At 33.8% G+C, this 12,913-nt stretch overlaps 2 protein-coding genes across 4 annotated transcripts; one reads left to right on the forward strand and one right to left on the reverse strand.

Moving 5' to 3' along the window:
- The first annotated feature begins 603 nt into the window (after nucleotides 1–603).
- Nucleotides 604–2,123, forward strand: Tpi (triose phosphate isomerase). Of its 3 annotated transcripts, none has more exons than XM_014359798.3 (4): nucleotides 604–670; nucleotides 1,033–1,150; nucleotides 1,293–1,546; nucleotides 1,630–2,123. In XM_014359798.3, exons 2-4 carry the CDS (start codon nucleotides 1,042–1,044, stop codon nucleotides 2,008–2,010), a joined length of 744 nt encoding a protein of 247 aa, XP_014215284.2. In that variant the 5' UTR covers nucleotides 604–670; nucleotides 1,033–1,041; the 3' UTR covers nucleotides 2,011–2,123. The 3 variants fall into 3 exon arrangements, with proteins under 3 accessions (XP_014215284.2, XP_023247636.2, XP_014215283.2); XM_023391868.2 differs by lacking the exon at nucleotides 604–670 and adding an exon at nucleotides 695–948; XM_014359797.3 differs by lacking the exon at nucleotides 604–670 and adding an exon at nucleotides 695–943.
- On the reverse strand, nucleotides 2,109–2,932 carry mRpL20 (mitochondrial ribosomal protein L20). Its single transcript, XM_014359800.3, has 3 exons — nucleotides 2,709–2,932; nucleotides 2,509–2,619; nucleotides 2,109–2,450 (listed from the first exon to the last, which is right to left on the reverse strand). Exons 1-3 carry the CDS (start codon nucleotides 2,793–2,795, stop codon nucleotides 2,214–2,216), a joined length of 435 nt encoding a protein of 144 aa, XP_014215286.2. The 5' UTR covers nucleotides 2,796–2,932; the 3' UTR covers nucleotides 2,109–2,213.
- Nucleotides 2,933–12,913: the final 9,981 nt, after the last annotated feature.

Consider the following 12,913-nt stretch of genomic DNA (forward strand, 5'->3'; position numbering starts at 1 on the left):
ATTAGCGGCAGCGACAGCATAACTAAGTGTAACGGGGCATCTGTCCTTGTTGCCAAAGCCACGTTATTGGCTACTTCTTCGTCCTGAATCCTACAGTTGATTCAATCTCATGTATGACTCGACCAATAACATAACTGCCAGACAAAGACAGATGCCTCGTTACGTAGCGAATTCTGCTGTCGCATATCACGCCCCCTTTTCTCCTCTATTCTTATACCTCTATGCAATAAACACATCATCGGACAGGGTTATGTGGGCTTAGCGGCCTTAGCGCTCTCTATTCTTATATCTCTACAGATACACCCATAGATAATAAGAAAATCAGACTACTCGTTCTAATGTACGGAGCTGAAGCACAAGTAGAAGGAGATGCAACATCGAACGTGGATATCTGTCTCTCTCGCTCATTGCTAAAAGTGGAAATCCGCGAAAGAGACCAACGTCCGATGTTGTGTCTTCTACTTGTGCTTTAGCGCCGTACATAAGAACGAGCATCGAGCAGTCTATTTTTCTTATATCTATGGATACACCGAACGCACAAGCAGAGAATATAGAATATCTGGCACAAGAGTGGTTTATGCATAGAGATCTTATACCTCTATGGGTTTATGTGGTTTGTAGTGTTTGTTACAAATATATATTTATCAAGTCACCTTCAAAATAAGTAAAGGTCAGTAATGATAACACTAATTTGCTACTAAATTTGAATGCACTTGCTGAAATTCATAAGTCTTATAAACTTAGTTTACATTCAAAAGAAAAACTGAAATTTAAAACATATTATTAAGTACTTAGTGATTCTCTGGTACGAAGCATAATCTAATGTTCCCTATAATAAGATGATGTATTTGTGAACAAAAATTTGACAATTGAATTAAACTGCGGTACTTATAAAATACATGACTTGATTGATTTTTTTCAAAAATATATGACACCTATACGTGTAAGGTTATAATTCATTTTGAAATACTCTCCTCTATTAGAAACTTCAAGTCCTCCCCAAGTCTTTTTAATTTTTTATTCTCGTATCAGTTTAAAAATATGGCACGCAAATTCATTGTTGGAGGGAACTGGAAAATGAACTGCATTAAGAAGGAAATAGATGAGATTGTAGCTTTCCTCAAAGATGCTCTATTTGACCCAAATGTTGGTATGTATAAATTACACATTAGATGCAGTAGTTAAGCGCCCACCTCACATATACTAGTAAAAATGTTCATTACTGCATTTAAGAGTAATATGAATGTCACACTTACAGTTGCTATTAAATTTTATGTATTTTTAAATTTTAGAAATTATTGTTGGCGTTCCTTCAATAAACCTGCAATATGTAAAAGCTATTTTACCCAGTAATGTTATTATTAGCGCTCAAAACTGCTACAAAGTTCCAAAAGGTGCTTTTACGGGTGAAATCAGTCCTGCTATGCTTATTGATCACGGAATTCCATGGGTCATCCTTGGTCATTCTGAGAGAAGAAATGTTTTTGGAGAGTCAGATGAATTGGTTGCTGAAAAAGTTGCTCATGCAGTTGAAACAGGATTGAAAGTAGGCTGTAAAAATAATTGTATTGAATTACATTATATAATGTTTTAAAATGTAAAATTTGTTTATATTATTTATATTTAAAGGTAATCGCTTGTATTGGAGAAAAGTTGGAAGAACGGGAATCCGGCAAAACGGAAGAAATTGTTTTTAGACAGGTTAAAGCAATTGCAGATAAAATCAAATGCTGGGACAACATTGTCATTGCTTATGAACCTGTCTGGGCTATTGGTACTGGCAGGACAGCTACACCACAACAAGCTCAAGAAGTTCATAATAAACTTCGTCACTGGTTTCAAGAAAATATAAGTCCATCTGTTGCTGATTCTTTAAGAATCATGTATGGTGGTTCAGTAACAGCTGACAATGCAAGGGACTTAGCAAAGGAAAAAGATATTGATGGTTTTCTTGTAGGTGGTGCTTCTCTCAAAAAAGATTTTGTCAAAATTGTTAATGCCAAACAGTAAAGCGCGAGTAAGTGACCCATGTGGTGATTATTTTGGGTGTTTGATAAACTTTATGTAATCATTGTAATATGACAGACATGCAATAATAATAAAACAAATGAAAATATGAGAAATTTATTTTTTTGACTGACAATAATAAATTTCTGTATAAGTGTGTGTAATCCATCTAACTTTATTTTATTTTATTTTTTTTAATTTGTACTTCACTTCTCTCTATCAATATCTAATTTCTCTGAATTTTGAAGTATACTAAGCCCTTCTTGCTTAAGTCTCAAACATGCTACTTTGACAAGATGCTTAAAAGTCCTTGGTTCCCATATGACGAGTTCTGCTAAACTTTTATTGTCTAGATGAATTTCGCATCTCCTCAAGCCTGTTTTCAACATTTTGAAATCCATAACATGCTCGTTACAACCTGATTCAATTCTATTTTTCCAAATCTAAAATATTTCGTTTGAAATTTAATATTTCAAAAGATTGTGTAAAAGCGAAAATTACCATTCCAATCCATTCTCGTCTGGGATCTCTGCCTTTCGTAGAAAATTGTAAAGAACGGTGTACAGCGCGAACGGCGTTACTAAAGCAATGTCTCGCACGACCTCTAAAATGCTTAACATTAAAATGCATCATTAAAAAAGGCATACAGACTTAACTTGGAAAACAAATTTTAACAGGCATATTAAATAGTTTTGACTTACAGCAGATAATCTGAAAATTTTTCTCTTTCGCCAAAATTCATCAGGGCCCCGTGATCTAGAAAACAAAGTTAATGTTTTGAGAACCATATCTTAAATTTGTTACAGTAAATTAAAAAAAAATTGTAGAAGATCTAAATATTTTTCATCATTCGAGAGCCTATACAGCAAGTTTTCATAATGCAGTCATAGATGTATACAATCTATCTAAGGCCACGGTCACATGGAGTGAAAGAGCACAACGCGTACCGCTGTTATCATAGACATATAAGAAAATAGACTGCTCGTTCTTATGTACGGCGCTCAGCGTTGGGTTAGGCGGATTCAATATCGGAACTTTTTCCCTAGATCGTATATATACGATCTAGGGAGAATGTTCTGTCGAGCAGACAGCTCAGCAGTGAAGGGACATTGCCAAAGACACGCGGAAATTCAAAATTGTAATATTAATAACACAAGTGCCTATCACCCAATGACCCAGGGCGCTAACTGGCCACACTGTTAAATAAATAATTATTAATAACACAAGTGCCTATTACCTCATGACCCGGGGCGCTTACTGGCTACTATTGAATAATAAATTATCAAGAAATTACAAGAGCGCCATTTAAAAAGATCTTTGTCGTACTAGATAGGCAATTAAAATTGTGATATGTTTACATATGTTATCGATCAACTTTTTATTATTTAATAGTGTTGCAAATAAGTGTCCTGGATCATCAGGAAAAAGGTGCTTGACATATTTATTAATAATTATTTATTTACTAGATTTGCAATTAGCGCCCCAGGTTATACGGTGATAAGTGCTTATGTTATTAATAATTATTAAGTTAAAAGAGTGGCCAGATAGTGCCCCGGGTCATTGGGTGATAGGCGCTTATGTTATTAATAAATATTTATTTAACAAAGTTGCCAGTAAGCACCCCGGGTCATTAGGTGATAGGCGCTTGTGTTATTAAAAATTATTTATTTAACAGAGTGGCCAGTAAGCTCCCCGGGTTATTGGGTGATAGGCACTAGTGTTATTAAAAATTATTTAATTAACAGAGTGGCCAGTAAGCGCCCCGAGTCATCAAGTGATAGGCGCTTGTGTTATTTAATGATAATTTATTATTTAAAAGAGTGGCCAGTAAGTGCGTTCAGTATATTAGCTGCATGTAAGCAAACGGTTTAGAACATAAATACATGCGTATCGCTGCTTGTGATTGGCTGAATAAGACAGCAGGAGAGGATCGTCGTTCTCTCTCTAGCCTGCCAAGTGCCAATCACAAGCAGCTGTACGCATGTATGTATGTTCTAAGCCGTTTGTTTACATGCAAGAAATTTTGCCTGATTTTGGCTAGAGGGGGCGCAACCTCTGCATTGGCTCGGAGCGAATAGAAGGAGACACAACATCGAACGTGGATATCTGTCTGTCTTGCACATTGCCAAAAGCGAAAATTTATTATATTTATTAACATATCTTTACTACATGTCTGTCCACAACCACACCTTACGAGTTGCAGTTTTTTAGCAGTACCGATCACGCTCGTCGGATGGCGTATGAGTAAGAAAGGCACAATATGTAGATGTAAAATTTATATGATATAATCGTAACTTTTTTTATTTACAAATTTTACAATCTTCTACTAATACGTAGAATAAGATACAATGGAGGCAATAAATTAATGAATTAAAAATTAGGTTGAAACCAATTTCGATAATTTTTTTTTTCTCTCTATTTTTTAATAAAACATCCTTGTTTTGTATGTTAACGTACTGTCTCATTCTTATGCTAGTGTAATAATAGATAGATTTTGATATTGCATCCTCTTTATATAGTTTACCGGGGAACTGAACTTATAATTGCGCAAAAGTTTTTTAACAACATATTCGTAAACATTGATAAGCTGATTATTTATTGCTTCCCTAAAATATTTTTCTATTTTATGAAAGAGTTTGTAAAAATAAGTTTTTGCATGGATAAGTCTTACCCTATTTTTTATAAGTTAATTGATAATGCTTCTGGTCCAACAGAGTATTCAGGATTACTATAGTATATTTCTATAACATATTTAAAGTAATTTGACATGTAGTGCATTTTTCAAATTTTTTTCGTAGTTTTCGACAAATAAAGCCAGTGACGTAATAAGTAATACAACTTATCGTGTACAATATCGGGAGAAATGTTAGAGTTTGTATTTATAATTTGGTGCAACTTTTGTTACTGCCTTTTCGACACCGATTCTACTAGTAGCCAACTTTGGTACTGCTACAAAATTGCAACAGACGGCAAAGCATAGAGGTGTTCCACCTAAAAAATTAAAACGAAATTCCATGTGTGATTATTTTTGTAATACCTTCAGGAAAGCCATGTGGCATTACATATGGTTTTACGTATGGCATAACGTAACGGGTTTTAGCTTGGTAATGCCATATGTAATTCCATTCGAAAAAACACATAGAATTACAAATTGGAAGAAGGAAAAAAAATTTTGTCATCTAGAAATAACTGCAGAATACTGTAATGCGTCATTTACTGTGAACAATTAGTCTAACCATCAGGATGATAACCTTATAAACACATAGAATTACAAATTGGAAGAAGGAAAAAAAATTTTGTCATCTAGAAATAACTGCAGAGTACTGTAATGCGTCATTTACTGTGAACAATTAGTCTAACCATCAGGATGATAACCTTATAAAACAAGGGGATTCAAGTTATATTTCAGGAATAAAAAAAAAATTCAAAAATTAAATTTTTTTATATAGAAGTAAAATCAGCTAAACCCCCTTGTTTTGGAGTTATCATCCCGATGGTAAGACAAATCGCTAACTGCAAATAACTTATTATGGTATTTTAGAGTTATTTCTAGATGATAGAAATTTTTTCTTTTTCCAATTAGTAATTTCATGTGTTTTTCTATATATAACTATGGAAAGTTACCTTTAAAAGCGGCTGTGTTAAGTCTATTGCGCTGCAAGATAGGCCTATCGACCCTATTGCGCGGCGCAATAGACTTAACGCAGTCGCTTATTGGGAAAATTCTATCCTCCACGCTCTATTGCGCCCCATGTGAACACGGCCCAAGTCCGATCATGACTAAATAAAGTCCCCATGAGCCTCAAGTGGCGGCTGACCAATTACGAGCGGTCCCACAATTGTACGCTCACTTCCTCGAAGCTTACTTATAACAGCCATAGACATCATTGTGGTACTGTGGTACTTCACAGCGTTGGGTTAGGCGGATTGAATGTCGGGACTTTTTCCCTAGATCGTATATATAGCTATACGATCTAGGGAAAATGTTCCGTCAAGCAGACCGCACAGGAGTGAAGGGGCATTGCCAAAGACATGCGGAAATTAAAAATTGTAATATTAATAACACAAGTGCCTATCACCCAATGACTCGGGGCGCTAACTGGCCTCTCTATTAAATAATAAAGTATTAATTATTAAGGCAAGCGCCTATCACCCGATATTTGGGGGCGCTTACTGGTCGCTTTATAAAATAATAGAGTATTAATCAATAGCACAAGCGCCTATTACCCAATGACCCGGGGTGCTTACTGGTCTTTCTATTAAACAATAAAGTACTCAATATTAACACAAAAGCCTATTACCCAATGACCCGGGGTGCTCACTGGCCTCTCTATTAAATAATAAAGTATTCAAAATTAACACAAGCGCCTATCACCCAATGACCCCGGGTGCTTACTGGCCTCTCTATTAAATAATAAAGTATTAATTTTTAACACAAGCGCCTATCACCTAATTACCCAAAGTGCTTACTGGCCACTCTGTTAAATAATAATTAATAATTATTAACACAAGCGCCTATCACCCGATGACACGGGGCGCTTACTGGTCGCTTTATTAAACGATATACATTATTAAATAATAGCACAACGGTCATTAGGTGATAGGTGCTTGTGCTGTAAATTAATATTTTATTATTCAATAGAGAGGCCAGTTAGCGCTCTGAGTCATTGGGTGATAAGTGCTTGTGTTGATAATTAATACTTTATTATTGAATAGAGAGGCTAGTAAGCGCCCCGGGTCACTAGGTAATGGGCGTTTGCGTTAATAATTAATACTTTATTATTTAATAGAGAGGCCAGTAAGCACTCTGGGTCATCCGGTGATAGGCGCTTGTGTGATTATTGAATACTTCATTATTAAATAAAGAGTTCAGTAAGCGTCACGGGTCACTAGGTGATAGGCATTTGTGTTAATAATTAATACTTTATTATTTAATAGAGTGGCCAGTAAGCACTTTGTGTCATCGGGTGATAGGCGCTTGTGTTAATAATTAATACTTTATTATTCAATAGAGAGGCCAGTCAGCGCCCTGAGTCATTGGGTGATAGGCACTCGTGTTATTAATGTAACAATTTATCATTTCTGCGTGTCTTTGGCAATGCTTCTTCTGGTTGGACCAAGTGTATCACGCTCATAGTCTGTGACTGAATAACTAAAGTGCTGCCACGATTTAAGATAAGACAAGTGGTACAAACTTGCGAAGTACCAGCGTTAGGTTAGGCGGATTCAATATTTGACTTTTTTCCCTAGATCGCATACATAACTATACGATCCAGGAAGAATGTTCTGTCGAGCAGACAGCACAGCAGGGGTCTAATCGGGGCATTCGATATCTCGCTTAAATAAGCAGTTTTTTTGATAATCCCTATAAAATAACAAAAAATAACGATAATGCGCATGCATAGTTTAGGGATTATCGAAAAAACTGCTTACTTGATCGAGATATCGAATGTTCTGATCAGACCCCTGTAGAGGGGCATCGCCAAAGACGCGCAAAAATAAAAAATTGTAATATTATAACAAAAGTGCCTATCACCTAACGACTTGGGGCGCTAACTGGCCTCTCTATTAAATAATAAAGTATTAATTATTGACATAAGCGCCTATCACCCGATGGACTGAGGCGCTCACTGGTCACTTATTAAGCGATACTCTATTGAAAAAAGCCACATCGAAAAACCACATGGGAAAACCACATAACAAAACCACATGATTTCATGCGCTTTTTTCCATGCGGTTTTCGGGTGTATTCCGCAAATGCTGCCAGCAGTTAAGTTACGTAGGTCGTGGTGACGCCGCATGGTCGGGCAGCGCTAACGTCAACCTGTACTAACTGTCGGTGGGTTCCGCATGTCAACAAACTTCGATATTTTTTACTGTTTTCACTCCTATGCCCTATGCCATCTGATATTTCGGAGTTTGTTGACATGCGGAACCCACCGACAGTTAGTACAGGTTGACGCTAGCGCCGCCCGACCATGCGGCGTTACCACGACCTACGTAACTTAACTGCTGGCAGCATTTGCGGAATACACCCTTCATATGGTTTTTTGTCTCAAATCACCACATGGTTTTTGAGAAAACCATGTGGTTTTTAGATGCAGTTTGTAATAACCATGTGGTTTTCAAATGTATGGTTTGTGAAAACCATGTGGTTTTTAGATATGTGGTTTGTAGAAACCATGTGGTTTTCAACAAAACCATGTCATTTCTACATAAAAAAGATTCACATTACAGGTATTCTTTGTCGAATGCTGAATAATTATAATGCACAAAACGATTGAATATATTTTTTAATAATAGAAGTTTATTAAGTATCGGTCTTCCGTACATGACAAGTTCAAAACTATCTTATATTAGCGATTTTTATAACTTACTGTAGTAGCTAATTTATCCTTGTAATCGAACTGATAGCGATACCTTGGTTTAGTAGGAACACAAGTTAGGTTATGGACAGATGTATTGTTGGCCATGTATGTAGGTATACACAAATTCTATCAATATCATTCGTTTTAACAATACTGACATTATCTGAAACACTCTAAATTTTTTTCATATGTAGTAGAGATCCAGTGATGTTTCCAGTTGTTATTATATTACATAGTGTATACTCTTTGTTACTTTGTTCATCAGTAATAAACTCTAGTATTCGTATATATCTTTTATCCTTTGTAACTGCGTGAGAGTTATCGGATCGAAGTTGTTTTTTTTTAGATGATGTATAACAGCAGTTATCCTTCATAATTTTTGTGTACGAGCGGCTTTGATTAGATAGGTGTAAATAAGTAATCTACCTGATTTTAGTTTTTCTATAAGATCCAAAATATCGGATATTAGAAATTTTTAAAGATTTTTTTGCAGTTTTTTTGTCAAGATATGAAATAAATTTGTCAATAGTTAAATGGTTTTGTAAGACAGTGTGCTTTTTTAATACATTAACACATTCTTTCATGGTCAGTGTCCTACATAGCTGATGAATAACACCCTTTTCGGCCTGAACCATGCGAGTCAAGTGTCCTACACCAGTTTTAAAAACATAACCAGAGTGTGACCATAAGGGCCCCCAGTTCAAGACGCTACGACCTACGTGTACCAACTGATGTATATTGTATGTCATGGCCTGCTGACCGTAATGTAGTTCAGTGAAGGCTACAAATAAATTGACCAAAATACGTTTTTATTAATGGTTTATATTTAAGCCCTTCATCCAAGAGACGTTAATTGCATTTTTTTATCGGTCGGTTGGGCAGCCGATTTCTACACTAAGTATATCTTTACACACCGCCTATATATAAGTATACTAGTGTAAGAACAAGCCAACTGACCGACCGACCGACCGACCGACCGACCAACTAACCTACCGACTACAAAAACACAACTATATAGTATTTTTCTTTAATTATTTTAGATAAAGAAAGTAGCAGCTCTAGCGGAAGTGGAAGCTCCAGCAGCTCTGATTCTGATGAGGAGTAACACGAAGATTAATAACCTTTTTTATTTATATATATATAACGTACCTCATAACGTTAAATTTACAAGTTAAAAGAACTATTTTACAAACATAATCATTCTAAGACTTTTTGACAAATCACAAAAACAAAACTTTCTATAGTTTTATAAGCCCTATGGTAATTTAATACTCTTTGAAAAGTCAATTTAAATTGCGTGAAATGTCCTTCAATGATAAAAAAAAAAAATGTTTTTTAAGTTAAGACTATCAACAATTGAAAAAAAAATTTGTTTTTAAAAACTAGTGTATTAGGGTAAGACGTAATAATAAATAATTGTGATGATAATTACTACAAGAAATCTAAAAAACCAGTAATTATAAGCTTGTTTAAAACAAAAATGAATACTAGAGATTTTTCGTTTTTGATACTGGAAATTAAAAATTGTTAGTCAAACATCAAAATATTAAGTATTAGTTAGCTATTTAGCTTAAATATTGTGTAACAGTCAGTCTCATGTGACCGAAAAATCCCTGTCCTTCAAAATCTTAAGGAGCTTCTTGTGGTCACTTATAATCTTGAGGAACGCCCTGTCTCAAGCAAAGACGTTATTTATTACGTAACTTCTGACGTCTCCAATGACGTCACTAAATACGTCTGTAGTGACGCCTTCGATGACATATAATTTATTTTTTCTAAGATGAGATTGAACACGAATATATTGACAACATTAGGCGTTACCATCCGTATGGAGACACCAAAACTAAGGGGCTTGAAAAGCTGAATTTCAGCTAAGTAACTTATAGCTAAAAATTACAAGAAAAAGATAGTTTTATTTTTACTGTGATTTCAGATTAAATTCTTGAGGCCTCCAGTTCAGTCTTGTCATACGGATGGTAGCACCTAATGTTGTTGACATACTCGTGTTCAGTAGTGGTACTACAAAAAAATATCAAAAAAAAAAACCGATAATATACAGTTTTAAATTTGTAATGTACGAAAGACTGATACCTAATAAACTTTTATTATGAACAAACATATTAAAATGTGCAATATAATTCAGCATTCAACAAATTTAAGAATTCCTGTAATGTAAATCTATTTTATGTAGAAACCCCATGGTTTTCCCGAAAACCAAATGATTTCTACAAACTACATATCTAAACACCACATGGTTTCTAAAAATCACATGGTTTCTACAAACCACATATCTAAAAACCACATGGTTTCCACAAACCACATGGTTTTTACAAACCGCATCTAAAAACCACATGGTTATCTCAAAAACCATGTGGTGATTTGAGACAAAAAACCATATGAAAACCACATGGAAAAAACCGCATGAAATCATGTGGTTTTGTTATGTGGTTTTTCGATGTGGCTTTTTTCAATAGAGTATACGGGGATGCCGATGACGATGTCCTGGTGATGGGCACCGAGAGCTTTTAGTTATAAATATTTAAATAGACTCATAAACGAGTCCAGGTATACGAGGGTGCTGATGACGATGTCCTGGTGATCGGCACCGAGAGTTTTTTTATAACTCTTTTTATTAATTACAATAAAATACGAGTAATAATTATAACCATATCGTAGTTGTAGATAAATGAAAGTTGTGTCGGGATTAACCTCGTAACAAAGTGACATCAATTTATTTTGACGTTCAGATTATTATTTGTAATTAAATAAACAAATCATTTGAATTTCGCTGGGAACGAATTAAAATATCAGGCTGATATATATATGTGCGATAATTTCAGGCAGTCAATAAAGAAGAATTTTTACATGAAAACTAATGAATTCTTTAAGAACTCTTGTTGGGCCCATCTCCCATGACATAAGTTGATGAATTTATGAATTCTTAACGTGTACCTAACGACGTAAAATTATATTTAAAAAGAATTCATTAAGAATTCTATTGAAGACATATGATCACATATTGAATACATATTAAATCCATTCTAATGAATTTTTTAAGAATTAAAAAAAAAGAATTCAATTACAATTCATATTGTGTTTCCGTGCCTGCTGGGAATGCATTTAAGAGATATATGAAACACTTAAAACTATGATAAACCTAATAATACCATGGTAACGTTTAAACAACACGCTTAACCTCAATAACACTTATTTTCTTTGAACAAAGTGTTTGTATTTAAACTAACAATTTTTATATTTTAAAAGATATAATTTGGCATTAACCGATTAATGCGAATGTGGTAATGTAATAAGTTCTTCTGCGATTGGAACATTTTTTCATCGAAATAGATATTACATTGACCAGTTGACTAAATTATTTTTAAATCCAATTACATACAATAGTTCAGATAAAACGTTCAATCAAGAAAAAAAGAAACCAGGCAACTTGGAGGACATTTCTGATGGCGCACACTACAGGTGTCATTAATCGTTGTATTAACTAAAAAAAAGCTGTTGCTAGAAAATCGTACGTTTTATCGTTGACTTTTGATCTCTTTCATAGTTTGCTAATAAAAAAAATGTATCAATTTTCTAAAAATATTAAAATTATCTTTTGAATAACTTTAACTTATGTAAAAAATGTAATATTAAGTTGATGCATAAATAATACTCATGTATATTTATTTTCAAGCCAACAAATAAAAATTAACAGATATGTATGTATATGTACATTATCAAAACATTTATTTACCATACAAACGAACAAATAGAAGTTCACAAAAATTAGTAAAATTGTATATAAGTTGATAAAATTCCCAATCAGAAGCCTATTTTACATATGAAAATAAAAAAAAAGTTACTCAACCTTTATAAAAGCTATAAAAACTTAGTAAAAGTTTATAAAAGTTTTTAAAAATAAGTAAAAGTTTTAAAAAATTTTGAAGTATTACATATCTACTTTTGACCAACATAAAAGAAAGCTATAAAGAGTTTATAAAAGTTTATAAAAATTGAAAACTTTTACAAACTTTTATAAACTTTTCATACAGTCTCACATGCGTCTTTTCATTAAAGTTTGTAAAAGTTGATAAAAGTTATTAACTTTTAAGATCTTTTATAAACTTTTAGTAATTTACATTTGTGTAGAAAAATTTCCGCTTGGGTACTCAAGTTTTTTTCATTTAGGGCAAATTTTATTCGAAAATGTAAGGAAATGTGTCTAAAAGTTATCAATGATAATAAAATATAAAAAAATGTAATAAGCTGCAAAAAACTGTAAGCTGTTATAAAACATTACAGATGACAACACTTCCTTACAGTTTATTAGAGTTTACTGTAGTTGCTTTTTCACGAGATTCAAGTGTCTTTTTAGAACTATAATAAAATATAACGAATCGTAAGACAATGTGTTGGGTTGTAGTTAACTATAATCAAACGTAACAAAACGTAACAAACTGTAACTGTGGTCCGAAATCCAACCAAACTGTAAGTACATTTACATCACAGAAAGTTACGGTTTGCTACGTTTTTTCACACTA

This window comes from Copidosoma floridanum, unplaced genomic scaffold (genome assembly GCF_036245765.1).
Source record: "Copidosoma floridanum isolate Cflo_tuat_1 unplaced genomic scaffold, Cflo_Japanese_pri ptg000006l, whole genome shotgun sequence".
In the NCBI taxonomy this organism is placed as follows: Eukaryota; Metazoa; Arthropoda; class Insecta; order Hymenoptera; family Encyrtidae; genus Copidosoma; species Copidosoma floridanum.

Coding starts and splice junctions, on each gene's coding strand:
- Tpi (XM_014359797.3), top strand. Junction 1,151..1,292: donor TCTATTTGACCCAAATGTTG/GTATGTATAAAT, acceptor TTTAAATTTTAG/AAATTATTGTTGGCGTTCCT. Junction 1,547..1,629: donor CAGTTGAAACAGGATTGAAA/GTAGGCTGTAAA, acceptor TTATATTTAAAG/GTAATCGCTTGTATTGGAGA.
- mRpL20 (XM_014359800.3), bottom strand. CDS start 2,795: ATGGTTCTCAAAACATTAACTTTGTTTTCTAGATCACGGGGCCCTGAT. Junction 2,620..2,708: donor AAATTTTCAGATTATCTGCT/GTAAGTCAAAAC, acceptor TTTAATGTTAAG/CATTTTAGAGGTCGTGCGAG. Junction 2,451..2,508: donor GACGAGAATGGATTGGAATG/GTAATTTTCGCT, acceptor GAAATATTTTAG/ATTTGGAAAAATAGAATTGA.